The sequence below is a fragment of the Mesoplodon bidens genome (genome assembly GCF_964165515.1).
Source record: "Mesoplodon bidens genome assembly, chromosome: 18".
NCBI lineage: Eukaryota > Metazoa > Chordata > Mammalia > Artiodactyla > Ziphiidae > Mesoplodon > Mesoplodon bidens.
Window position 1 is genome coordinate 10,825,542 of NC_138175.1, and position 20,238 is coordinate 10,845,779.

Below are 20,238 nucleotides of genomic sequence, written 5' to 3' on the forward strand. Positions count from 1 at the left end.
GTGTCCCCTGCATTGGCAGGTGGATTCTTAACTACTGTGCCACCAGGGAAGCCCCAGAAGTTGCATTTCTAACAGATTTCCAGGTGATGCTGCTGCTCCTGGTCTGGGAAGCACACTTAGAGAATCGCTAGTGTATCTATTTCTTTTTAAGCTATTTCAAGCTGTCTTTGGAACGAGACAAGGTAAAAATTAATAGATGATGATTAAATAGATAAGAAAATGAAAAGCTCTCTCGTCCTCTAGGGCAGTTGAATTTTTTGATCCTAGTCCAAAGAATTATATTTACTCTTGTTAAATGTGGTCTTATTAGATTAGATTCATCATTCAGATTTGTCTGGCTCTTTCTTGGATCCTAATTCTTTCATCCAAAAAAATTGGCTTTTCCTCCTGGATTTGTGTCCTCTGAAAATGCAGTTATCATGCCATTAATTTTTATGTCTAAATTGCTGATTAAAATATTGGAGAGCAAAGTCAGTCCCTGCACTGCGCACCTCATCTCATCTCTTCCGCCATTCCAAACACCACTCCAGCAATCCTCCCATCTCTTCTACATCATCACTACTCCGGTCTCCACTACATGAAAGCTAATCAAAACGTGGTCCATGCATGGATGCCAGTCTTTGAACTAGTCGCTGTCGGTCGGGAGAAGATGTGTACAGAAATTGAGAGTAAGCATTCAGAAACTTTTAAAAGATTTTGACAGAGTAATTTTGTTTATTAAAGTTAATCATTAAAAAAAAAATGTTGGATAGGCTGTCACGTTCCAGGTTACCAAGGGTGTTTGTGAAGATCACAAAAGATGTCATGGAGGGAATTCAAGACATAGGACCAGCTGACATTTTCTAAGTTTCTTTCAATCATGACCTCTATGATTCTCTGAAACATCTCCAAGATACTTTGAATTCATGTTAAACAAATACTGTGTTAAGATCATGAGCCTCACTCTGTGAGCGATGGCAGTCAGTACCCTCCCCCAACGGCAATAACTGCGGACCCCGTGGGTGCAGGCTGACCAAGTTTCAAGTATAATCATTTTCTGGATGCATGTCAGGATCATCGTGGTGATATATATATATATATATATATTTTTTTTAACGTGTACATCCTGGCTGTAGCTCGTGATAGTCTGTTTCACCCAAGCACACATTCTCACATGCCATCAGCACTGAGAAAAATTGCTCTAAGTAGCCCCAAATCAGCTGTTCCCACAAAGAAGACTGTTTAAGAGGAGATGGACCCTTTCTGAGACCGGTTCTCATATAGGGCTTTGTGATGGGGGGGGTGGCCAAGAAGCTAGTAGAATCTCTAGAAATCCCCATTCTAATTCCTCAAGTGATGGGGCATGGGGAGAAAAGGACTTACTGGTGGTGAGTCATTGCAGTGGATAACATTTATGTGGTGCCTGCTGTGTATCAGGCTTGGGGTTAAGTGTTTTATAAGTGCAATATTTAATTTTTCCAACAACCATAACAAGGCAAAGAGATACACGACATGACCTACATTTCACAGAGAACAAAACGGAGGCGCATCGAGGTTTACAAAGCCAAGGGATGAAGGCAAGTGATGTCTCCAGAGGCTACTGCCCTTTGCTTTTCTTCTGAGAGAGCATCACTCAGTTTTCCCAGTTACAAAGAGGGGACTTCTCGACTCATCTGTCACATTGAGCACTTACTATATCCCGAGCAGACACTTAGTATTGGATATCCACAGTTCACAGGGGATTCAGTTTCTCATGGGGAAAGAGAATCATGAAAGCTGCTCACAATGTGGCGTGATGAGTGGTTTTACAGAAGTGTAGCTAGAGAGCTCACCCGGACACCAGGAGATGGGCTCACAGACAAGATAACCATGGAGTCAAAACAATGAGCCCTGGAAAGGCTTTCCCAAAGAATTGTTACCTTTGCTGACACCCTCTGCAGTCACCAAAGCTAAATTTAAATCCTCAGCTTTTGCTTACTGGCTCCTTCTCACGTGGGTAGCTTCATCTCCCTGAACCTAAGTTTCCTTATCTCAAAAATGGGTTAGTAATACCCTCACCCTTTCAGGGGTTGGTGTGGATGGCATGTGACAGTACATGTAAAGCAGAGTGCTTCACACACCATAAGTGCTCAGTAAGTGTGAGCTGCTATCATCGTCATCACCACCATCACCACCACCACCATCATCATCATCATCATCAACACACAAAGAAGGCGTCATAGGTCAGGCCCCCTAGGAAGCAACTCTGAGACTGAGGTTTGCATGCCAGAGGGTTTATAGGGAGTTCTCCAGGGAACACCTGTATGGGGGTGAGGGGAACTGGATTGAGTAGATGGAGAGGTTGAAACACTGATGTAGTAGTAAAAAGGACTTAATTTATCCACGGAAAGTTCTGGAACTAGGACGGTCCCCTCAAGTTATGATGAATCAAGGCAAAGGGACTGAACTTTTTATCCTTGCATCAACTGGTCATTGGATGAGAGCCGCCCCCAGGGAGGGGATCTGATCTTGGGCAAGGATGCTTGCCTCTGCTGAGGGCAGTTCCTCCGGAGGGACGCAGCTGCGAACCCTCAGCAGCCATCACTTCCTGTAGCTGGGGGAATGAGCACCTCGGTCCTAAAAGAGGGTTCTGGGTAGTGTACCACAGTATCCACTACAAGAGGGGTGTTGTGATCTTCCTTTATTGGGTTTTATTCCCCTCCAGGCACAGAGCAGTGGTCACTGATGGTGAGCATTTATGGAGGTGTCCTTTGTACAGTGGTCCCTGAAGAGGAAAGGTCTAGGCATTCTTATAACCAATGCTGGGAAGGCAGAAAAGAGGATGAGATCTTTAAATTGGGGCCTGAAAGAATGAGAGGAAAGGGAAAGGGAAGATTTGTAGAGATCAAGGCGTTGAGGAGACAGACTAAGAAAAAAGAGAAGGGTAGAGGTGGATGAACCATCAAAACACATGCAGGAGTTGATCTTAAATATTCTCATTACAAAAAAGAAATGGTCACAAAGTGATAGGATGGAGGCAGCTAATAGGACAGTGATAATCATTTTGCAATTTACAAAAGTTGTACACTTGTGCAGTTTAAACTTACACCATGTTAAGTGTCAAGTGTATCTCAATGATGCTGGGGAAAGAAAAAAAGAGCCTTTTACAGGGTTTAATAGACAATTTTCACTATGAAAAAATATGCATGCAAGGTTGGTAAATTGCTTGGGGAAATCCATGAAAAATAGTAACTCAGGGCTTTCTAGGTGTCTGCGGGAAGGCGGGAATCACAGGATGCTGGAGAAGACCCGGACACCAGGGGAACATGGTCAAATCCCACATGGGGAGTCTGCAATTCCCTCTACCTGGTGAACATCAACAACCCGGCACCCATGGCAGCCTCTCCCAGAGGCTCCTAATGGGAGGCTTTGCTCTGAGCAAAAGCAGCCCCGGAAGCTGTGCCCTTCCTCATTCTGCTCTGGTCTTGCTGCTGCAATGTTTATCAAAGCACTGAATTCCCAATCCAAGTCGGGCCAAAGAAGTACACGTTTGAGTCATTCCCTCATGTTCCCAGAATGGAAGTTTTCGTTTTTGTTTCTTCACTGCAGCTGATAACTTGAAAACATCTAGGACCACAGGCATTGATCTCAGAAAATCTTGCTCCCAATTCTTTTTTTTCTCTTTTTCCTTTCTTTTTGGCTTTAAGTACCTATTTTATGATCTCAAGACTATGAAAATAGACTGATACAAATCTGCTATGGAAGAATAAACACTTTTTATCGGAACAAGGAGACCTTTCATGCACATCTCAAATGGCATCTTTCACTGGGGAACAGCCAGAATTGTCCTGGATGGACCTCAGGAGACAGAACCCACCTGAGCTCTATCAGAAGTTGGAAAGAGTGTCTTATGACAGATGCCGAGAACAATCTAGTGGTTACCAGTGGGGAGAGGCAAGGGGGAGGGGCAAAAAAGGGTGGGGAATTAAGAGGTAAAAACTACCATGTATAAAATAAATAAGCTACAACCCAGGGAATATAGGCAATAGTTTACAATAACTAGAAATGGAGCATAACTTTAAAAAATTGTGAATCACTATGTTATACACCTGAAACTTGCACAGTGTTGTACATCAACTATGCTGTAATAAAAAAGGAATGCAGGGCTTCCCTGGTGGCACAGTGGTTGAGAGTCCGCCTGCCGATGCAGGGGACACGGGTTCGTGCCCCGGTCCGGGAAGATCCCACATGCCGCGGAGCGGCTGGGCCCGTGAGCCATGGCCATTGAGCCTGCGCGTCCAGAGCCTGTGCTCTGCAACGGGAGAGGCCACAACAGCGCGAGGCCCACATACCGCAAAAAAAAAAAAAGGAATGCAAACATAACAAAACATTATAGAAAAGAGGGAGTAACCTCTGAAAAAATAGTTTTGCTTCCGCTAAGATCTTCATCGACTAGTGTGTAGACTACTCTTCAAATCCTCAACCAAGAATAAATAACTAAAAACTGACATTCAAATTGACTAAATAATTTGAAATGACATGTAAGCGAAAGAGACAGGAGAGAAATTTTCAACTCAGAAATGTTCGACTCCACCACATTTTCTAAACAGCCTGTCATGTTTGATGCTAAAACACAGCATGGGATAGAGTTAAGAGCCCGAATTCTAAAATGAACCTCCTGGTTTTAAAATCTCATCCCTCTACTTAAAAACCAACCAACCAACCAACAAGAGCAACAAAAACCTCCACAAAAAAAAACAGAAAACTTTCTGGTTACAAGTACACCATTTTCCTTCCGTCCCCAGAGAGAATAAAATATAAAGAAGATAAGAAGAAAAAAAAAAAGAGTGTGTTATGGACGCTCAGACCCCCTTCTGCCCGTCACTGGCCACGGCCCCCGACAGCAGCCTCCTTCGTGTCTGCCTCCACGCGATCCTACTTACCTTGTTTAACCATTATTTTTAGATGTGAAACATGAAGTTCTCTGACACATCTGATGTTTTTCATAACCTACCGCTTTACTTATTAAGTAAATAATGCTGTTGTTGCCCAGCCCAGATCCCTTTATCTACAACATAGGACCTGAATTGTGAGGGCAATACAGATTGAGCTATAGTTGTACAGGTCTGTTGTTCCTCAGAGACAAGAAATATATTCCGATCATACGTCCACATTAGTATTCAGAACACATCAAACGTGTATTTCAAACGTGGAACAAAATGACCAAGGAGGTACACTGAGAATCTAAATATCAAGAGCCATTTTCAACAGCAACAGAAAAGCATGGCATGAATGGGTCCAAAACAAGCTCTCCTTGATGCCAAGACTGACCCCTTGATTTCTGGACCTGGAGTTATTTATTTACTCTCAGCCTCTCCTGGGGACACAGCAGGTATTTATTCCTAAGAAGGTTCTTGAAAAGGTTAAAATCTCTGTGGTTCAGGTTAGATGTTGACAGAGTCATTGACTTCAAACAGGTGCCTGGCAATGACTGGTTGTGTAGAACATTCAAACTAACTTAATTTAAGTTCATCAGACCTTCCATGATTTGGGACTTGGCTCAGGGCTAATGTTACAACAGTGACAATGACACCTCTGGGTCCCAAGAGTTCAGAGATCAACGAAATAAATGACTTCACAGTATGACAATTCCCTAACAGGCAGTGGGATACGGGTCACAACTAGTGCAGGGAGGGCAGTTACTAACTCACTTTGCAGAAGTCATGGACGTTCCACAGCTAAGTGTCACTTAGGCATGGCTGCGCCCTTTGCTTCCATTCTCCCAAGCTCTCCAGCCTCATCCCACCTCTCCATGAGGGGAGAAAGCATTATGAGACAGTGCAAAGCGCTTACTGCTTGACTTCTCACTGGAGCCCCAGAGGGGCAGGGTTCCCACAGAGAAACAGTCAATTTTTGCTATAACATGACAGCTATCTCCTAAGTCATTGCTGCTGATAAAAACTATGCTTCCTGAAACAGTTGTTTCAATGGGAAAACGAATAAGGTAGACTAGAGCAACATTGTCCAAAGAATATTCTGCAGTGATGGAAATGTTCTGTATCTGCTCTGTCCAATATGGCATCCACTAGCCATGTGTGGTTACTGAACACTTGAAGTGTGGCTAGTGTGGGTGAGAAACTGAACTTTTAATTTTACTTAATTAGTATTTAAATTTAATTAGCCTTTATTAGAGAAATGTGAATCAAACCTACCATGAGGTACCACCTCACAGCAGTCAGAAGGGCTATCGTTAAAAAGTCTACAAATAGCAAATGCTGGAGAGGGTGTGGAGGAAAGGGAACCCTCCTAAACTGTTGGTGGGAATGTAAATTGGTGCAGCCACTATGGAGAACAGTCTGGAGGTTCCTTAAAAAACTAAAAATAGAGTTACCATATGATCCAGCAATCCCACTCCTGGGCATGTACCCAGAAAAGATGAAAACTCAAATTCAAAAAGATACATGCACCCCAATATTCATAGCAGCACTATTTACAATAGCCAAGACTTGGAAGCAACCTAAATGTCCATCGACAGATGAATGGATGAAGAAGATGTGGTACATATATACCATGGAATAATACTCAGCCATAAAAAAGAATGAAATAATGCCATTTGCAGCAACGTGGATGCAACTAGAGATGATCATACTAAGTGAAGTCAGAAAGAGAAAGACAAATACCATTTGATATCACTTATATGTGGAATCTAAAACATGACACAGATGAACTTATTAACGAAACAGAAACAGACTCACAGACATAGAGAACAGACTTGCGGTTACCAAAGAGGAAAGGGGGTGGGGGAGGGAAAAATTAGGAGTTTGGAATTAGCAGATACAAACTACTATGTATGACATAGATAAATAACAAGGTCCTGCTGTATAGCTCAGGGAACTATATTCAATATCCTGTAATAAACCATAAAGGAAAAGCATGAAAACTAATATGTATATGTAAAACTGAATCACTTTGCTGTACATCAGACACTAACACAACGTTGTAAATCAACTCTACTTCAATTAAACAAATTAATTAGCCTAAGACGGAGGCGGTAACACAGTCACTACCCTGCTGTCCTCCTCATGGACTGTGCGCTATTCCAAGGCAGAGAGTTTGCCTTAAAATCCATTGTTTCCACGTTCTCTGCTTAGCCCAGGGTATATTCTAGCCTTGCCAACGCTGATTCCTCCACTGAAGGTGTAAGTAGGAAAACACCGAGGAGTGATTCAAGCTCTTTCCTTCCTTCTGCTAGAGGGAATTATTGGTTGGCAGCCTTGTGTAGCAAAGGGAAAGCCAAAGGGAAAGCCGAGAAGAACAAAGACCTGCTTGATTGATGTGCTTTGGGAAGAGCAAATATTTATCCTGGAAGATAAAAGAATAGATAGACGTGAAAGGTGAGCAAAGATAGATGCAAAAGACGAGAGATAGCAGGGGCAGGGGTTGAGCATCTGGGAGAGTTTCAAGAGCACAGGGAGAGAGTCTGGAGGGGGCAGGAGGCAGTGAGGGGATCTAAATGGGAAGAGAAGGTTTTCGAGAAGTTTTTCTCCGTGGCACGGATGGATCCAGCTTTGGTGTTTTCTGAAGGACTCAACAGAATTTGACAGTGCTTCTCAGTTATATTGGAAACTGGGTTTCTATTCAAGGGTGAATCATGCCAGCTAAATCTAGGATACAAAAGGAAGAAAGAAGAGGAAAAGGAACAAAAAATGTTGAGAGAGCAAAAAGAAGTCACGTGTCCCATAAACGCTGTTGGCTGAGGGCAGAGATGTGGACTCAGTGGGTAGAGGGGGTGCAAACTGCCTTTGCTCTTTATTTCCTACGAAGGAGCAGTCCCAGGGGCATGGGACGTCTCCTCTGCGGTCAGACAGAAATGTTCTCCAGTATCTGAAAGCAGAAAGGGCTGTCTTTGGGAAGGTGGGCACGTTTCTAGCTGCATTACGCATCCTGGGTTCTGGCTGCAGAAACGTTGAGTCAAGAGTTTATTACAGGGCCCCCAGTTGGAACAGTTTCATTCAGTTTAGCTGGAGGATACAGAGAATCCAATTACGAAATCATTCAGACCAATCATAAGAACAGTGGGTTTAATAGCTCCCCATTAGCTGATTGCACTCTGTGTAGCATAGATAAATGAAAAGCCATTCTTTCTGATCTTAGACAGGGATCTGTTTATTTTTTATTTAAGTCTGTTACTTGATGGATTGTCTATTTTAAGAAGCAGGTATGTCTGCATTGGGAGGAAGGAGAGGAGGCTTTGTAGAGTGCAGTTTGAAAGTTTCATCAGAGTTTACTGCAGAATTTAGAGTGTCTGAGCCCCACTACGTATCTATTTGGCTGAAGAGCAGATAAGCCTTCTGGGGGAAAGAGAAAAACTCATCCTAAGGGTAATCTGAGTTGGAGAACAGAAGCCTAGATGAAGAAGCCTGTGGCAATGCAAGAGGAAGGTTTGACTCTGAATGTGGTGTTTGGTCCAACTCAGATTGCCCTTCAACTTCAGGGGCTTGTGTCTAGGACTGAGCAGTGAAGAGTGGGAGTGAAGTTTGATTTCAGCAAACCCAGGCTGAAATCCCAGCTCTCTTTGTCTTATGAGATGTGTGATCTTTAGCAAGTTCCCTTATTTCTCTGATCCTTGCCCTTCATCTGGAAAATGTTTGGTATCATAGAAATTTCTAAAGAACCCTTAATGTGGTGCCCATGGCACACAGAAATCACTCAGTAAAGGTCATTATGATAATTATGATGATAAATGATTAATGACAAGAGTGTCATTATTATAAGCTCCAAACAGGAGGAGGAATAATACAGAAGGTAGCATATGCTGCTTTATAACCTGCATTGGGTGGAAAGGGGACCACAGCCTAAGCAGAGGGCCAGGCTCCACCTGGGTTGGAGAAGAAATGGGGAAACATGCTGGGTGGCTTTGGTCTATGGGGAGCACAGAGCCGCAGGCGAGGGTCACAGTCAATGGGGAGCCAGAACTGTGCTTCTGAGCATCCAAGCTACAACCCCTAAGAAACCCTTGCAACCATCTGGGAAGTATTGAAGGTGGGGGGCCTGACACCCACAAAGGAAGGTAGGAACAGAGTCATGGACATACTGTTTTAAAAGGGCCTTTTTTTTCCCCAATAGCTTGAAATATTTATTCATTTACTTTCCAGTTTTACTGAGCTGTAATTGACACACTGTATTAATTTAAGGTGTACAACATGATTTGATGTGTGTGTATCTTACACAAGGGATTACCACCATATGTTTAGTTTAGAAATATTGTTTGAACACCCAGGCTGGCAGGGCCTGGCATCCCCAGGTGTACAAGCATCGCAGGAACACTTGAGTTCAAGTGCTCTTGGAATAACCATCATCAGAAGCAGCACACCAGGTTCTCTCCAAGAGCCCTAGCCTCCGGTCCCCGATGGAGCCGCACGGCAATATGGAGGAAATGACAGAGCATCTTGAGAAGTCAGAGGCCCACATTTCCCAGCCTCGGGAAAGTAGTTATCAGAGGGTTCAAAAAGTGATCTCTAGGGGCTTCCCTGGTGGTGCAGTGGTTGAGAATCCGCCTGCCAATGCAGGGGACACGGGTTCGAGCTCTGATCTGGGAAGATCCCACATGCCGCAGAGCAACTAAGCCCGTGCACCACAACTACTGAGCCCGTGTGCCACAACTACTGAAGCCCGCGTGCCTAGAGCCCATGCTCCGCCACAAGAGAAGCCACTGCAATGAGAAGCCCGCGCACCACAACGAAGAGTAGACCCCGCTCGCCGCCAACTAGAGAAGGCCCGTGTGCAGCAACGAAGACCCAATGCAGCCAAAAATAAATAAATAATTTTTTTTTTTTAAAGTGATCTCTAGTTTCAAGAGAACAGACTGTGTCAAGGAGAAGTAAAACTCTCCAAAGACATAGTTCCTTTGGTATTCTTTCAAGTCCCCACTCAAAGACCCGCATGCTGGAGAGATGTAGACTTCTGTCAGAGAAAGCTGAGATGGCAGAGGGGAGGCTGAAGGCACTCTAGCGTGGACGGGCCACTGTTTGTATGAGGACCGTCACATTTACAAGTGACACTGCCACTTCTGCCAAAACGTACACTAACAATTTGGGGAAAGTCGGTAACATTGGGCTGGCCAAACAGTTTGTTTGGGCTTTGCCATAAGATGGTACGGAAAAACCCGAACGAACTTTTTGGCCAACCCAATGTATTCACTCATTCCCCCAAACACTGATTGAGCGCCTACTGTTACCCAAGCCCCAGGCTTGGTGTTCATCACTTAAATGAGAACAGAGAGAGTTTCCGGAATGTCCAAGACGACCAGAGATTTAAAAGATGATGGGCCTCAAAGTTGAAAATATTATATATGTTATTTAATACGATTCAGTAACTTGGTGCTGAGAGATGTAAAGTCCCAAGACAGGGAATGGAGCTGCCTTCTCCAGTCCCCTGCCAGATTCTTCACTTTTCCTGGGTGAAGAAGCATCTCCTGTCCCCCATGATGACGGCCATTTTGATCAGTCCAGTGTGTCTCTTACCTGCGCCGTCTGATAACTGCCCTCCATTCCATTTAGAGTATCTACCCCACCCCCACCCCGAACACACACACACACACACACACACACACACACACACACACACACACACACACACACACACACACACACACACACACACACACACACACACACACACACACACACACACACACACACACACACACACACACTCTTCATGAGCTCCTGGTGGGGCTCTCAATCGTGAGGCTCCATTCTTCTAGGTCAGAATAGAACAGAATGGGGCACAAATGTGGCCAATCACCACACTCCCTTGGGCCAAACAGAGAGAGGGACATCCAGGGGCTGGTGTGTGATTCATGAAGGGCCAATCAGATTCCTTCCTTGATATATGAAAATCAGGAGAAGAAAGTTCTCTTTGCAGTGGGGCTTGCTAAACTTGCAGAAGGCAGCTGGGGCGCAAGGCCGCCATCTTTCCAAGTCTCAAGAAGGCAGCTCATTGCAGTAGGAGCACGTGAAGCTAACAGACGAGGAGAGAGAAGATAAAAGATGGAAGGAAAGGGGAGCGCCTAGAAGCCCGGGGACAAGTTCATCATGACAGTCACCAAGGCTGAAATGAAGGAAAGAGAGGTCAGAGCAAAAGCGACTGGTCTTCTTTTTGAAGATCCCTAAGCTTGGCCCAGCTTCTGGAACACAGCAGGAGCACGATACATTGTGGTTCCATTTCCTCTCTTGTTCCTTCAGGAATTCATCTGGATCTTCTTGTTTACGTCATGCCATGGTGGCACATTCTGTCCAGGCTACTTTTTTTTTTTTTTTTTTGCTGTATGTGTGCCTCTCACTGTTGTGGCCTCTCCCGTTGTGGAGCACAGGCTCCAGACGCGCAGGCTCAGTGGCCATGGTCCACAGGCCCAGCCGCTCTGCAGCATGTGGGAACCTCCCGGACCAGGGCACAAACCTGTGTCCCCTGCATCAGCAGGCGGACTCCCAACCACTGCGTCACCAGGGAAGCCCTGTCCAGGCTACTTTTGATGTTAGGGTCTTGTACCCTTTGGGGAAGACATGTGGAATCTGAATAGGGACTCCATTCAGAAAACTTTATGACACATGGAGGGACTTTCTAATGTCCTATTTTTTTGCACCTCCTCCTTACCACACCATTAATATATATTAAACATACACTATACGACAAGGATTTCATTCATTCAACAAATATTAAATATGCCAACATTATTGCTATATACTTTAGACATGATCTCTCTTTTGATCCTGACACACACAAAATTATCCCATAAGGACTATAATTATACCCATATTACAGATAAGCAAACTGAGGTTTCAAATGAGTAAGTCATTTTCCCAAGTTTATAGAGATTGCTAAAATGATCAGATTCAGGACTTGAATCCACATCTGCTTCACTTCAAACATTAACTCTTTTATAACCAAAAGCATCCTGCCTCCCATCCAGTTTGGGTGTTTAGTCAGTGCCAGCCCAAGAAATGAATCATTATCATTCTTCTCACAGAAGATAATTACCCTGCAATGGGCTCTGGGGACTACAGGTGTTTGGAGAAGTCAGGAGTAAGAGAACCCAGTGTTTTAACTTGCCAAGGGGTTTCTGTTTGGGGAACCACTGACTCGCATGTTCCTGCCCCCAGGACAGTGCTGGGGAAGAGGCTTAGGCTGAGAGATCAAGGGTCACTGACGGAAGGAGATTGAGGACAGAAGCTCACTGCAGGCTGTCATCAAGAAAATATCATGGGCTTCCCTCGTGGCGTAGTGGTTGAGAATCCGCCTGCTGATGCAGGGGACACAGGTTCGTGCCCTGGTCCGGGAAGATCCCACATGCCGCGGAGCGGCTAGGCCCGTGAGCCATGGCCGCTGAGCCTGCGCCTCCGGAGCCTGTGCTCCGCAATGGGAGAGACCACGACAGTGAGAGGCCCACGTACCGTAAAAAAAAAAAAAAAAGAAAATATCACATTTAAAGATGAAACAGCCCCTTTCACTGGAGCATCTGTTTTGTCTCTTGGGTCTTCAAACATTACATTTACTCATTTTAATACCATGGCTCCAACCGATGTTCTGTGTGAGATCACACATGGAGGAATTAAACTAATTTGAGATTACACGCCCACTGCCCTTTCCTAGGAAGAGCGTCTTCTTGTTTCTAATTAAACGTTTTCTTCTGACAAATGCCAAGATGCCAAAAAAGATCCCTATGAAGAATAAGAAGGGGCAGGAACTTGGGGTCACGGGGGCGCTATTTCCCATGTCTGGGTGAGCTTTGTTGTTGGCGCTGAATGTCAGTGATTTGCCCAAAGGTCGTGGGATTTTGGGTTCTTCTGGATGAGTGTGAACCAAACTCCAGAGGCTGGGCTGTTTTGCACACCCAGCTATCAGAGAAGTCTGTGCTGCTACCCCCAAATGAGTGTGCGCAGAGCTGGTGTTAGGGTAGCAATACATTCAGTCCAAATCCATTCCCAACCCTGGGCATAAGACTCAAAAGCCAGCACCCTACTCCCTGCTGCCCACGTAGTTTGGTGGGAGATTATCAGGACAGGGAATGGGAGGATGGGGTCATCATGTCCCAGTTCTGTCTTTTGCAGCCCTGGTAACAGAGGACGGAAAATAACTTTTACTGAGTGCCCACTATGTGCAAGGAGCAGTGAGGACTTTCACAGCCTCTCAGCCAGTCTTCATAACAATACCAAAAAGAGGGTGTTATTACCAACGTGAGGATACGGACAAGGTGAAAGTGCTGTCTGCCTACCGTCACACAGCCATGGGTGAGGTAGGGTTAGGGTAAGAACTCAGATCTGTTGTAGCTTCTCACTCTTTACACTTCATCTCGGAGTCCCTTTTCCTTAGCAAGTAAAGATGATAAACTCATGGGTGAGCAGCAGATGAAAAATGACGAGGATGATAGGCTTTATTGCTACAAAGATGCTGCCGGTGGAGGGTAGAGTGAGCTTGAGTATCAGTCATCACTCCCTTTGCCCATCATGAGCCACTGCCATTGGCTTCTGTCTAATTAAGATCAGGCTGCTGTTTATGGGAACCTGCTCTATGTCAGATGTCCTATAACATGGTCTACATTTCCTTTTTGAATGAAATAGAAGACACACTGATTCTGGGCTTCCTTTCTTCCTCGAATTGCTGGGGAGACAGGAAGTCCATTCCATTATTGGATCAAGAGCAAACATTGCCACCATCACCAGCCCTCTCCAGGGAGGACACAGATAATGGGAAAACGCAAACTTCGATGAATAAGAAAGACCCCAGAAGCAGCATCTCTACCTTCTCGTCACCAAACGGGGCTCAGTGTGACTCAGCAGAGTCATCCTTTCCTATCAAGTCCTCATGGCCCCATCCAACACAGGTGACTCAGAACACTTTATTCCAGTCTCTGTGCCATGGTGGCTCCTGGCTCGGGTCTTGAGACCCTCCAAGCAATTTCTCAGTTTTACAAACATCTGTGTCACTTAACCTCATACACTCCATTTGTTTATTTGAATAAACTCAGAGAAGATCATATTGGCCATATTTCATTGGATTGGCCTTGTCAGGGACACTTTAATGCTGTGTGGTTTGGTAACATCCTGCACTCAAGTTGCCAATGTAGCCATAGCCCAATGGAGGCCACAGGGGCAGAGGAAGGAACTCAGTGTCTTGAGTGATGATTATATCGAATCAGCACGGGTGTTCTGGGTCAACAGCCATAGCAGTGTGATCCTAGGTGGGTCCCAAAAGCATCCCAGGCCACAGAAATGGACAGAAAGTAAATGTGGTTCAGAAGCACAATGGCCAGTTTGGGAGACAAGATGGCACCATGCAATTTTGAGTCTTATCAGCTATACTTCAAATCAGTCAAATGCATCCATGGTTCTTTCTCTGTAGTTCCGATTCTGGTCTTTGTGTCTGTCTGCCTCTCTCTGTCTCTTGGTCTTTCATTGTCTCTCTGTCCATTGTGCCTTTGTCACTGCGTCTCTCTGATAATCAGACTCCCACATGTAAAGAGTCCAGGAACAAGACAGACTAGGATTTTTATACTGCTCATCCACTTAAGAGTTTGTGATCTTAACTTGTCTCCGAATGTCAGTTTCCCCATTGTTAAAATGGAGATCGTAAGATTGACCTTGCTGAGTTGCCATTAGGATAAAATGAAACAAAGAGTGTATAGCAGGCAGTTCAGTTGCTGGCTCCTAACAAGTGCCCAATAGATATGAGTTCCCTCCCCATCTCCAGTGCACTTTACCCTCATGATATTTTAGGATCCTACCAATCTGTTGGCTTTCCTCTAGCGTGGCCTGCCCTCGGCCCATTTTCAGATCAGCCAATGGAGCCATTGGCTGATGGCTGCAACTATTTTTCATCCAGCTGGTCTCATTCCAGCAGTTTCATGTGGCCTCTTGCTGTAAATCAGTCTGGGAAAATAAATGTCCCCAGTCCATTAGTGCCTTTCCACCACAAGCCAATTTGAGCCACAAAACAGACCAGCTTCTTAATGGCCACTTAAATACATTCCTGCAGCCCAGTCTGGAGACCCTCAGCCTCAAATCCCACCAGCTCCTGTCCAAAAGAACCTCCACTGTTACAAGACTGCTGGCAGCAAAGGCATAGATCAGACCCTTAACACCTGCGGGGGGCAGGGCGGGGGAGACCACAATCCCTGGTTTGCCTAGAACGGTTCCAGTTTGTCCCTGCTATCCCAGAGTAATTACTAGCAGTGTTCTTTCACTCTCCAAAGAGTGCTGGTCTGAATGGTAGACTATAAAAGGTATCTATGGAAAGCAAGAATAATAGTTTATAGTAATAATAATAATGTCTAGCATTCATTGATCCCTTGCTCTGTGCCACGCATCACCATAAAGGTCCTGATGCACCGTGGGCTCAGTGTGACTCAGCAGAAACCCCCTTACAGCACTCTGAAGGGAGGTGCTATTATTATCTCCATTTTATAGAGCAGGAAGCTGAAGTTTAGAGCAGTAGGCGACACGGTCAAGGTCAACCAGTGTAGAGGGCGCTGGTTGTGCCCCACTCAGATCCCTTTTACTGGGCAGTGCACCCATCCTCCGGCTGCTGGGAGAGCTGGCTGCTCAGAGCTCAGAGCAGTCCCCGTCCCCTCTTCCACGGGGAACAGAGGCTCCACGTCCCCCCTTGGAAAGCAGCCCAGAGCCCAGAACCGACTGATGACAGGGGCTGGGGGGTGCGTGGCCCAGAAGGCTTCCCCCATTGCTACAAGATCAGATTGACTCTATGGTACAACTCATGCTCCATAACCCCTGGTGGGATCCGGCTGAGACCCAGCTCTTGCTTGGCTTGGGGACTTGCCCAGCCCCATCCTGCTTCCCTTGCTCCCCGTCTCCCAAGAGCACCTCTTACATCAGCCACTTCAAAAAGCATCCCTGTCCCAGGCTCCGCCTCCGGGGGACCAGTCCTGGGATAGCCAGTTAGCAGGTGGCTGAGCTGGGACTCATGTCTAGGAAGGTCTCACTCTTCATCACTAAGCAGATGTGATATAACACTGCCTACATTATACATCTCCAAGTCATCAGGTCTCCAGGAAGTATGTCGTACAGGCATAGGTATGACAACAGTCACAACAACTACCGTTTACTTAGTGCCAGCTTTGGGTCCTGCATCTGATCCTCTCAACACCATGATGTTCATTTCAGGATCCCCATTTTGCAGCTGAGGCACAAAAATCTTGGAGAAGTTAAGAGAGATGCTCACCGAGGTGACATGGATACATCTTTCTCCAAAGGCCGGGCGCTTTTTCCCCTCGGCCAGTTAAATCGCTTGCTGTGTAAATTGTTCACTGAGTGGTAGATGAAACAGGCTCCCCATTAAAGTTGATGCTCTGGCAACAATTTAGATGGAAGACTGGGCTATCCCTCCCACCCTGCACACCCCGCAGTGGTTCTTTCTGAGCTGCGTTTGACCATCAAGCCTCCACTTTGGGGGGAAAGCTGTATTACTCTGGGAACGGCCAGAGAATGTTTCCTTAAGCCAGACATAAACAGATCAAAGGAGCCATATTCACTGAAGAAAAGAAAGAAAGCAAGCTTATGTGCCAAAGGTCCGGAGAAGTAAATTACATATCTTGTGGCTTTTCCACAGAGGGAGACAAAATAGAATAAAAGGAAAACAGCAGAGCTTTAAGGAGAAACAAACCAGGATTCAAATCCTATCTCTACTACCTGTGTGATGTTTTAGCAATTTACCAAACATCTCCAGGCCTCAGTTTGCTCTACCATAATACCTACTGCGTTAGACCACAGATGAGACGGGTAAATGAGATAAAATATGTATTTCCCCCAGCCTCTTCCCTTCCATTTCCATAAAATTTATACAGTAACCAACTTGGACCCTCATTCCAGGTCTGAATACTACTAGTTCAGATAAACTAGGCTTTATTCTCTAGCAAAAAGCATATCCTATTTGATGATAAAAGGTTTACATTAAAAATAGAGAATGAGAGAGAGAGAGGGAGAACAGATAAGAGGGAAACCTTCATCCAGGAGGCGATCAGCTGATTCATAAAACTACAGAATGAGTCATCCTGGCTCCAAGGCTAAACTTACAATCAATGGGCATCTTTGGCCAGCCAATCCTAACCTAGTGGACAAAGAAGGGCCCAGCAGGCAATCCTCACAGATTCCAGTCCCCCCTTGCAAAACCGATTATCTCTGCTTCCAGCTTGGGGAAATGAAAATCAATCTGGGCCTTTGCAATACTGTATTCCAAATCCGCCCCCTCACCCCCCATGGCTAGCTAGCTTTCTGAACAACTGGGGTGGGGGATCTGCAGTGATTCCAGAGAGAGAGAGAGAGAGAGAGTGTGTGTGTGTGTGTGTGTGTACGTGTGTGTACGTGTGTGTGTGTGTGTGTGTGTGTGTGTGTGTACGGCTCCAGTGAAAACCAGGCTTCAGTGTCTGGCTTTGAAAATCAATCTCCCGGCCTTCATCTTGACAGTTATTATTTCCAAATGCCTCAGATCCTCTCAGCATTTATGCAGTAAGCAAAAGGCTGGAGAACCCAGACCTATTTGCCCTGCAGATGACAATCTTTTCTCTTAAAAAGTAGCTTCAACATTTTCACTCTCTGAAAATACACTCTGACAAAAAGTCCTAGAACCCAGTCCTCAATTTGAATGGAGGGTCATAAATTACACACACACACACACACACACACACACACACAGTATTTTTGATAGGTGGTTTAGGAAGGAGAATTATCAATACACAGTTTTAATGTTACTAGATAGACATTCTTCCACCAGCAAGTGAAGAAAAATAATGACTCAACAATCCCCCTCCAGGCGTCTTTCCTCCATCCATTCATCCCGCAGTAACTTAGTCATTCAGCAAGAGCTTATTCAGGATATACTGGGTGCCAAGCTCTGCGCTGGGCACTGGGAATTTATTGGTGAGCAGGGCAGAGGTAAGCTCTGCCTTCTGGGATCAGCCAGCTTGGTTCAGCAAGAGTTAACAGAATAGAACTGTATAGGATCCCCCAGTTGGCCAGAGCCTTGTCCCCTGCCCTGAATTTCCCAGGGAGAGGCCCCTGTGTTTAGAGTCAAACATGACCAGCCCCATATGTGATGAGTGAGCCAGAGAGCAGCGACCGCCTCTCTCCAGCCTCCTTCCAGTCTGGCGAATGAAACCTGCGTCTGCTCTCAAAGCGGCAAAGGGGAGGGGAAGCTCCTTTGCCTTTTTCTTGACTCTAGATTGTTCCCAGATTCTGAGTTTGGGGGTCTAACGTGGGAACCGGTGAGCTGGCTGCTGCTTTTAAGGAGCAGTGTCTGTTGGGGGCTTTAAAAAACCGCGATGGGAAGGGGTGGGCCCATCTCACTGTGCTAACAGCAACTTATCCTGAAAAGCTTCCCACGCTGCTGCATGGACAACTCAAGAGTGGTGGTCCAGCGAACCCTCTGAGGTGAGCCCTCCCTCCCCAGAATTCCAAGGAAATGACCATATAGTAACAGCACAAGAGAGGCTTAAACACTCCAGGAGGAATCCCAGCCGGTTCGGGGGGTGGGGGGAGGGGAAGGGAGGAGGGGGGCAGCAGGGGGAGGGGGAAGGGAGGAGGGAGGCGGCAGTCTGAAGTTCCCTGGGGAGGAGTGGGGACTAGAAGGGTACTCAGATTGCTGAGCTCCTCCTGAGATGGCAGCGGGAGTTAGGAGAAGATTCAGTTGTTTTGTTTGTTTGTGTCATTCCTCTTCAGAGAAACACAGAAGATGCTTGTGGGGAAAGAGGGGTGATGAAGTAGCAGTTTTGGCCTCACCCCTCACGGGGCTTAGATGCTGGGTACCTAGGATGCTTCCCAGTTCCTCTCCCCGTATCAGACCACTAGGACGGGAGTGTGCAGCGGTGAGGAGGAAGGACGCATTTCCCCAGCCCCGCACTCCGTCCCCAGCCCCACCAGGACAATAGCATAGAGGCTGAAAAGATCCAGTATCAAATCCTGGCCATGCCACTTAGTGGCGGCCGAATGATCTTGGGTAAATCACTCTCCGAGCCCTGGTTGCCGCACCTGTAATGGGGGACAATGATGGTACCTAACTCACTGGGTCCCAGGAAGTATTAAATAAGATCGCTCACATAAAACTCTAAAAAACGAAAGCTCGTACACAGTAAGCCGACGGTTATTTTTTTAAGCATGTTGTCGTCAAACCCCCTCTCCTGGCAGCTGAGCTGTCCTACCCCACGGAGAGCTTCCGCCGCGCAATCTTCCAGACCCTGAGCGCTGGGCGCCACATCGACCCTTCCCCTCTCACAGGCTCCTCCGGTCACCCCTAGATCCGGCTTGGGGAAGACGAGGGCCGCCTCTCAGCATCCTCCCCAGCATCAGCTGGCCCAGGGCCTCGGGGAGGCTCTGAGACCCGGGTGAGGGCGCGGAGGGGGGTGTCCACGGAGGCTCTCCCCCCACCTGCTCCCCGGAGCACTGAGCGCGCAAAGAGAGAAAAAGAGAGAAAGGCGCGGATACTGGACCAGGCTTTGACGCGGATCTTGAGCTCGCCGTCCTGCGGCTCGGGCATGGCCTTCCTGGTGACCCGCAGCTTGTTGAGCCCCCCGAAGCCGGCCAGCACCACGGCGCGCATCTCCTGGGCGTCCCCGAGGCGGTGAGAGCCGCCGCCGCCCTCCGCCGGCTCCTTGACTGCCTCCTTCTCGATCATTTGCTCCGTCTCCTCCGCCTTCTCCACGCCTTCCTTGGCCATGGCGCGCGCGGGCGCGGGGCGCACGGGCTGCAGCGGCTGAGGCGCGGGGGGCTCGGGGCTCCTCTCCCGCGGGTTCCTCCTGTTGAATGTGGGATGCTCAGCGGTGCAATGGCTGCAGCCTCTGCGAGCAGCGCCGCGGTCCACAGCCTCCGCCGTAATCCTCCCAAGAGCCGCGCCCCTGTCCGCCCCACCTCGCTCCCCACCGCTCTTCCCTGCCCGATCAAAGCCTCAACTCCAGTTTCTCAACCAGTGTCAAATCAAGCTCTTGATCGTAGACCCAGAGTCCAGATTTGCCCCAAACTCGTGAGTTAAACATGCAGAGAGGACGCCTTGCCCTCCGCGGTGGGCGCAATACTTCGTTATATACGGCGCAGGCTGGGCGCCTTGAAATGGACAGAGATGAATGTCTGGGTCTGGAGGATGCCTCCCCGCCCCAAGGTTGCCTCCTCTCCCACCGACATGAGGGGGCGGGCGGGATAGACTGGAAATGGTGCTTTTTCCCAAACCATCAGCCCCAGCTAGAAGAGAGGAGAAGTTCTGGAAGCTGGAAACTAGAAA

The 20,238-nt window shown here is 46.9% G+C and overlaps 1 protein-coding gene across 1 annotated transcript in view; it reads right to left on the reverse strand.

The window, feature by feature from the left end:
- The window catches only part of VAT1L (vesicle amine transport 1 like), a 152,213-nt gene extending 132,269 nt beyond the window's left edge, over positions 1 to 19,944 (reverse strand). The window contains exon 1 of the mRNA XM_081215566.1: positions 19,454 to 19,944. Coding sequence (XP_081071692.1) covers positions 19,454 to 19,680 — 227 coding nt within the window. The 5' untranslated portion in view covers positions 19,681 to 19,944. The remainder of the gene's footprint in view (positions 1 to 19,453) is intronic.
- Positions 19,945 to 20,238: the final 294 nt, after the last annotated feature.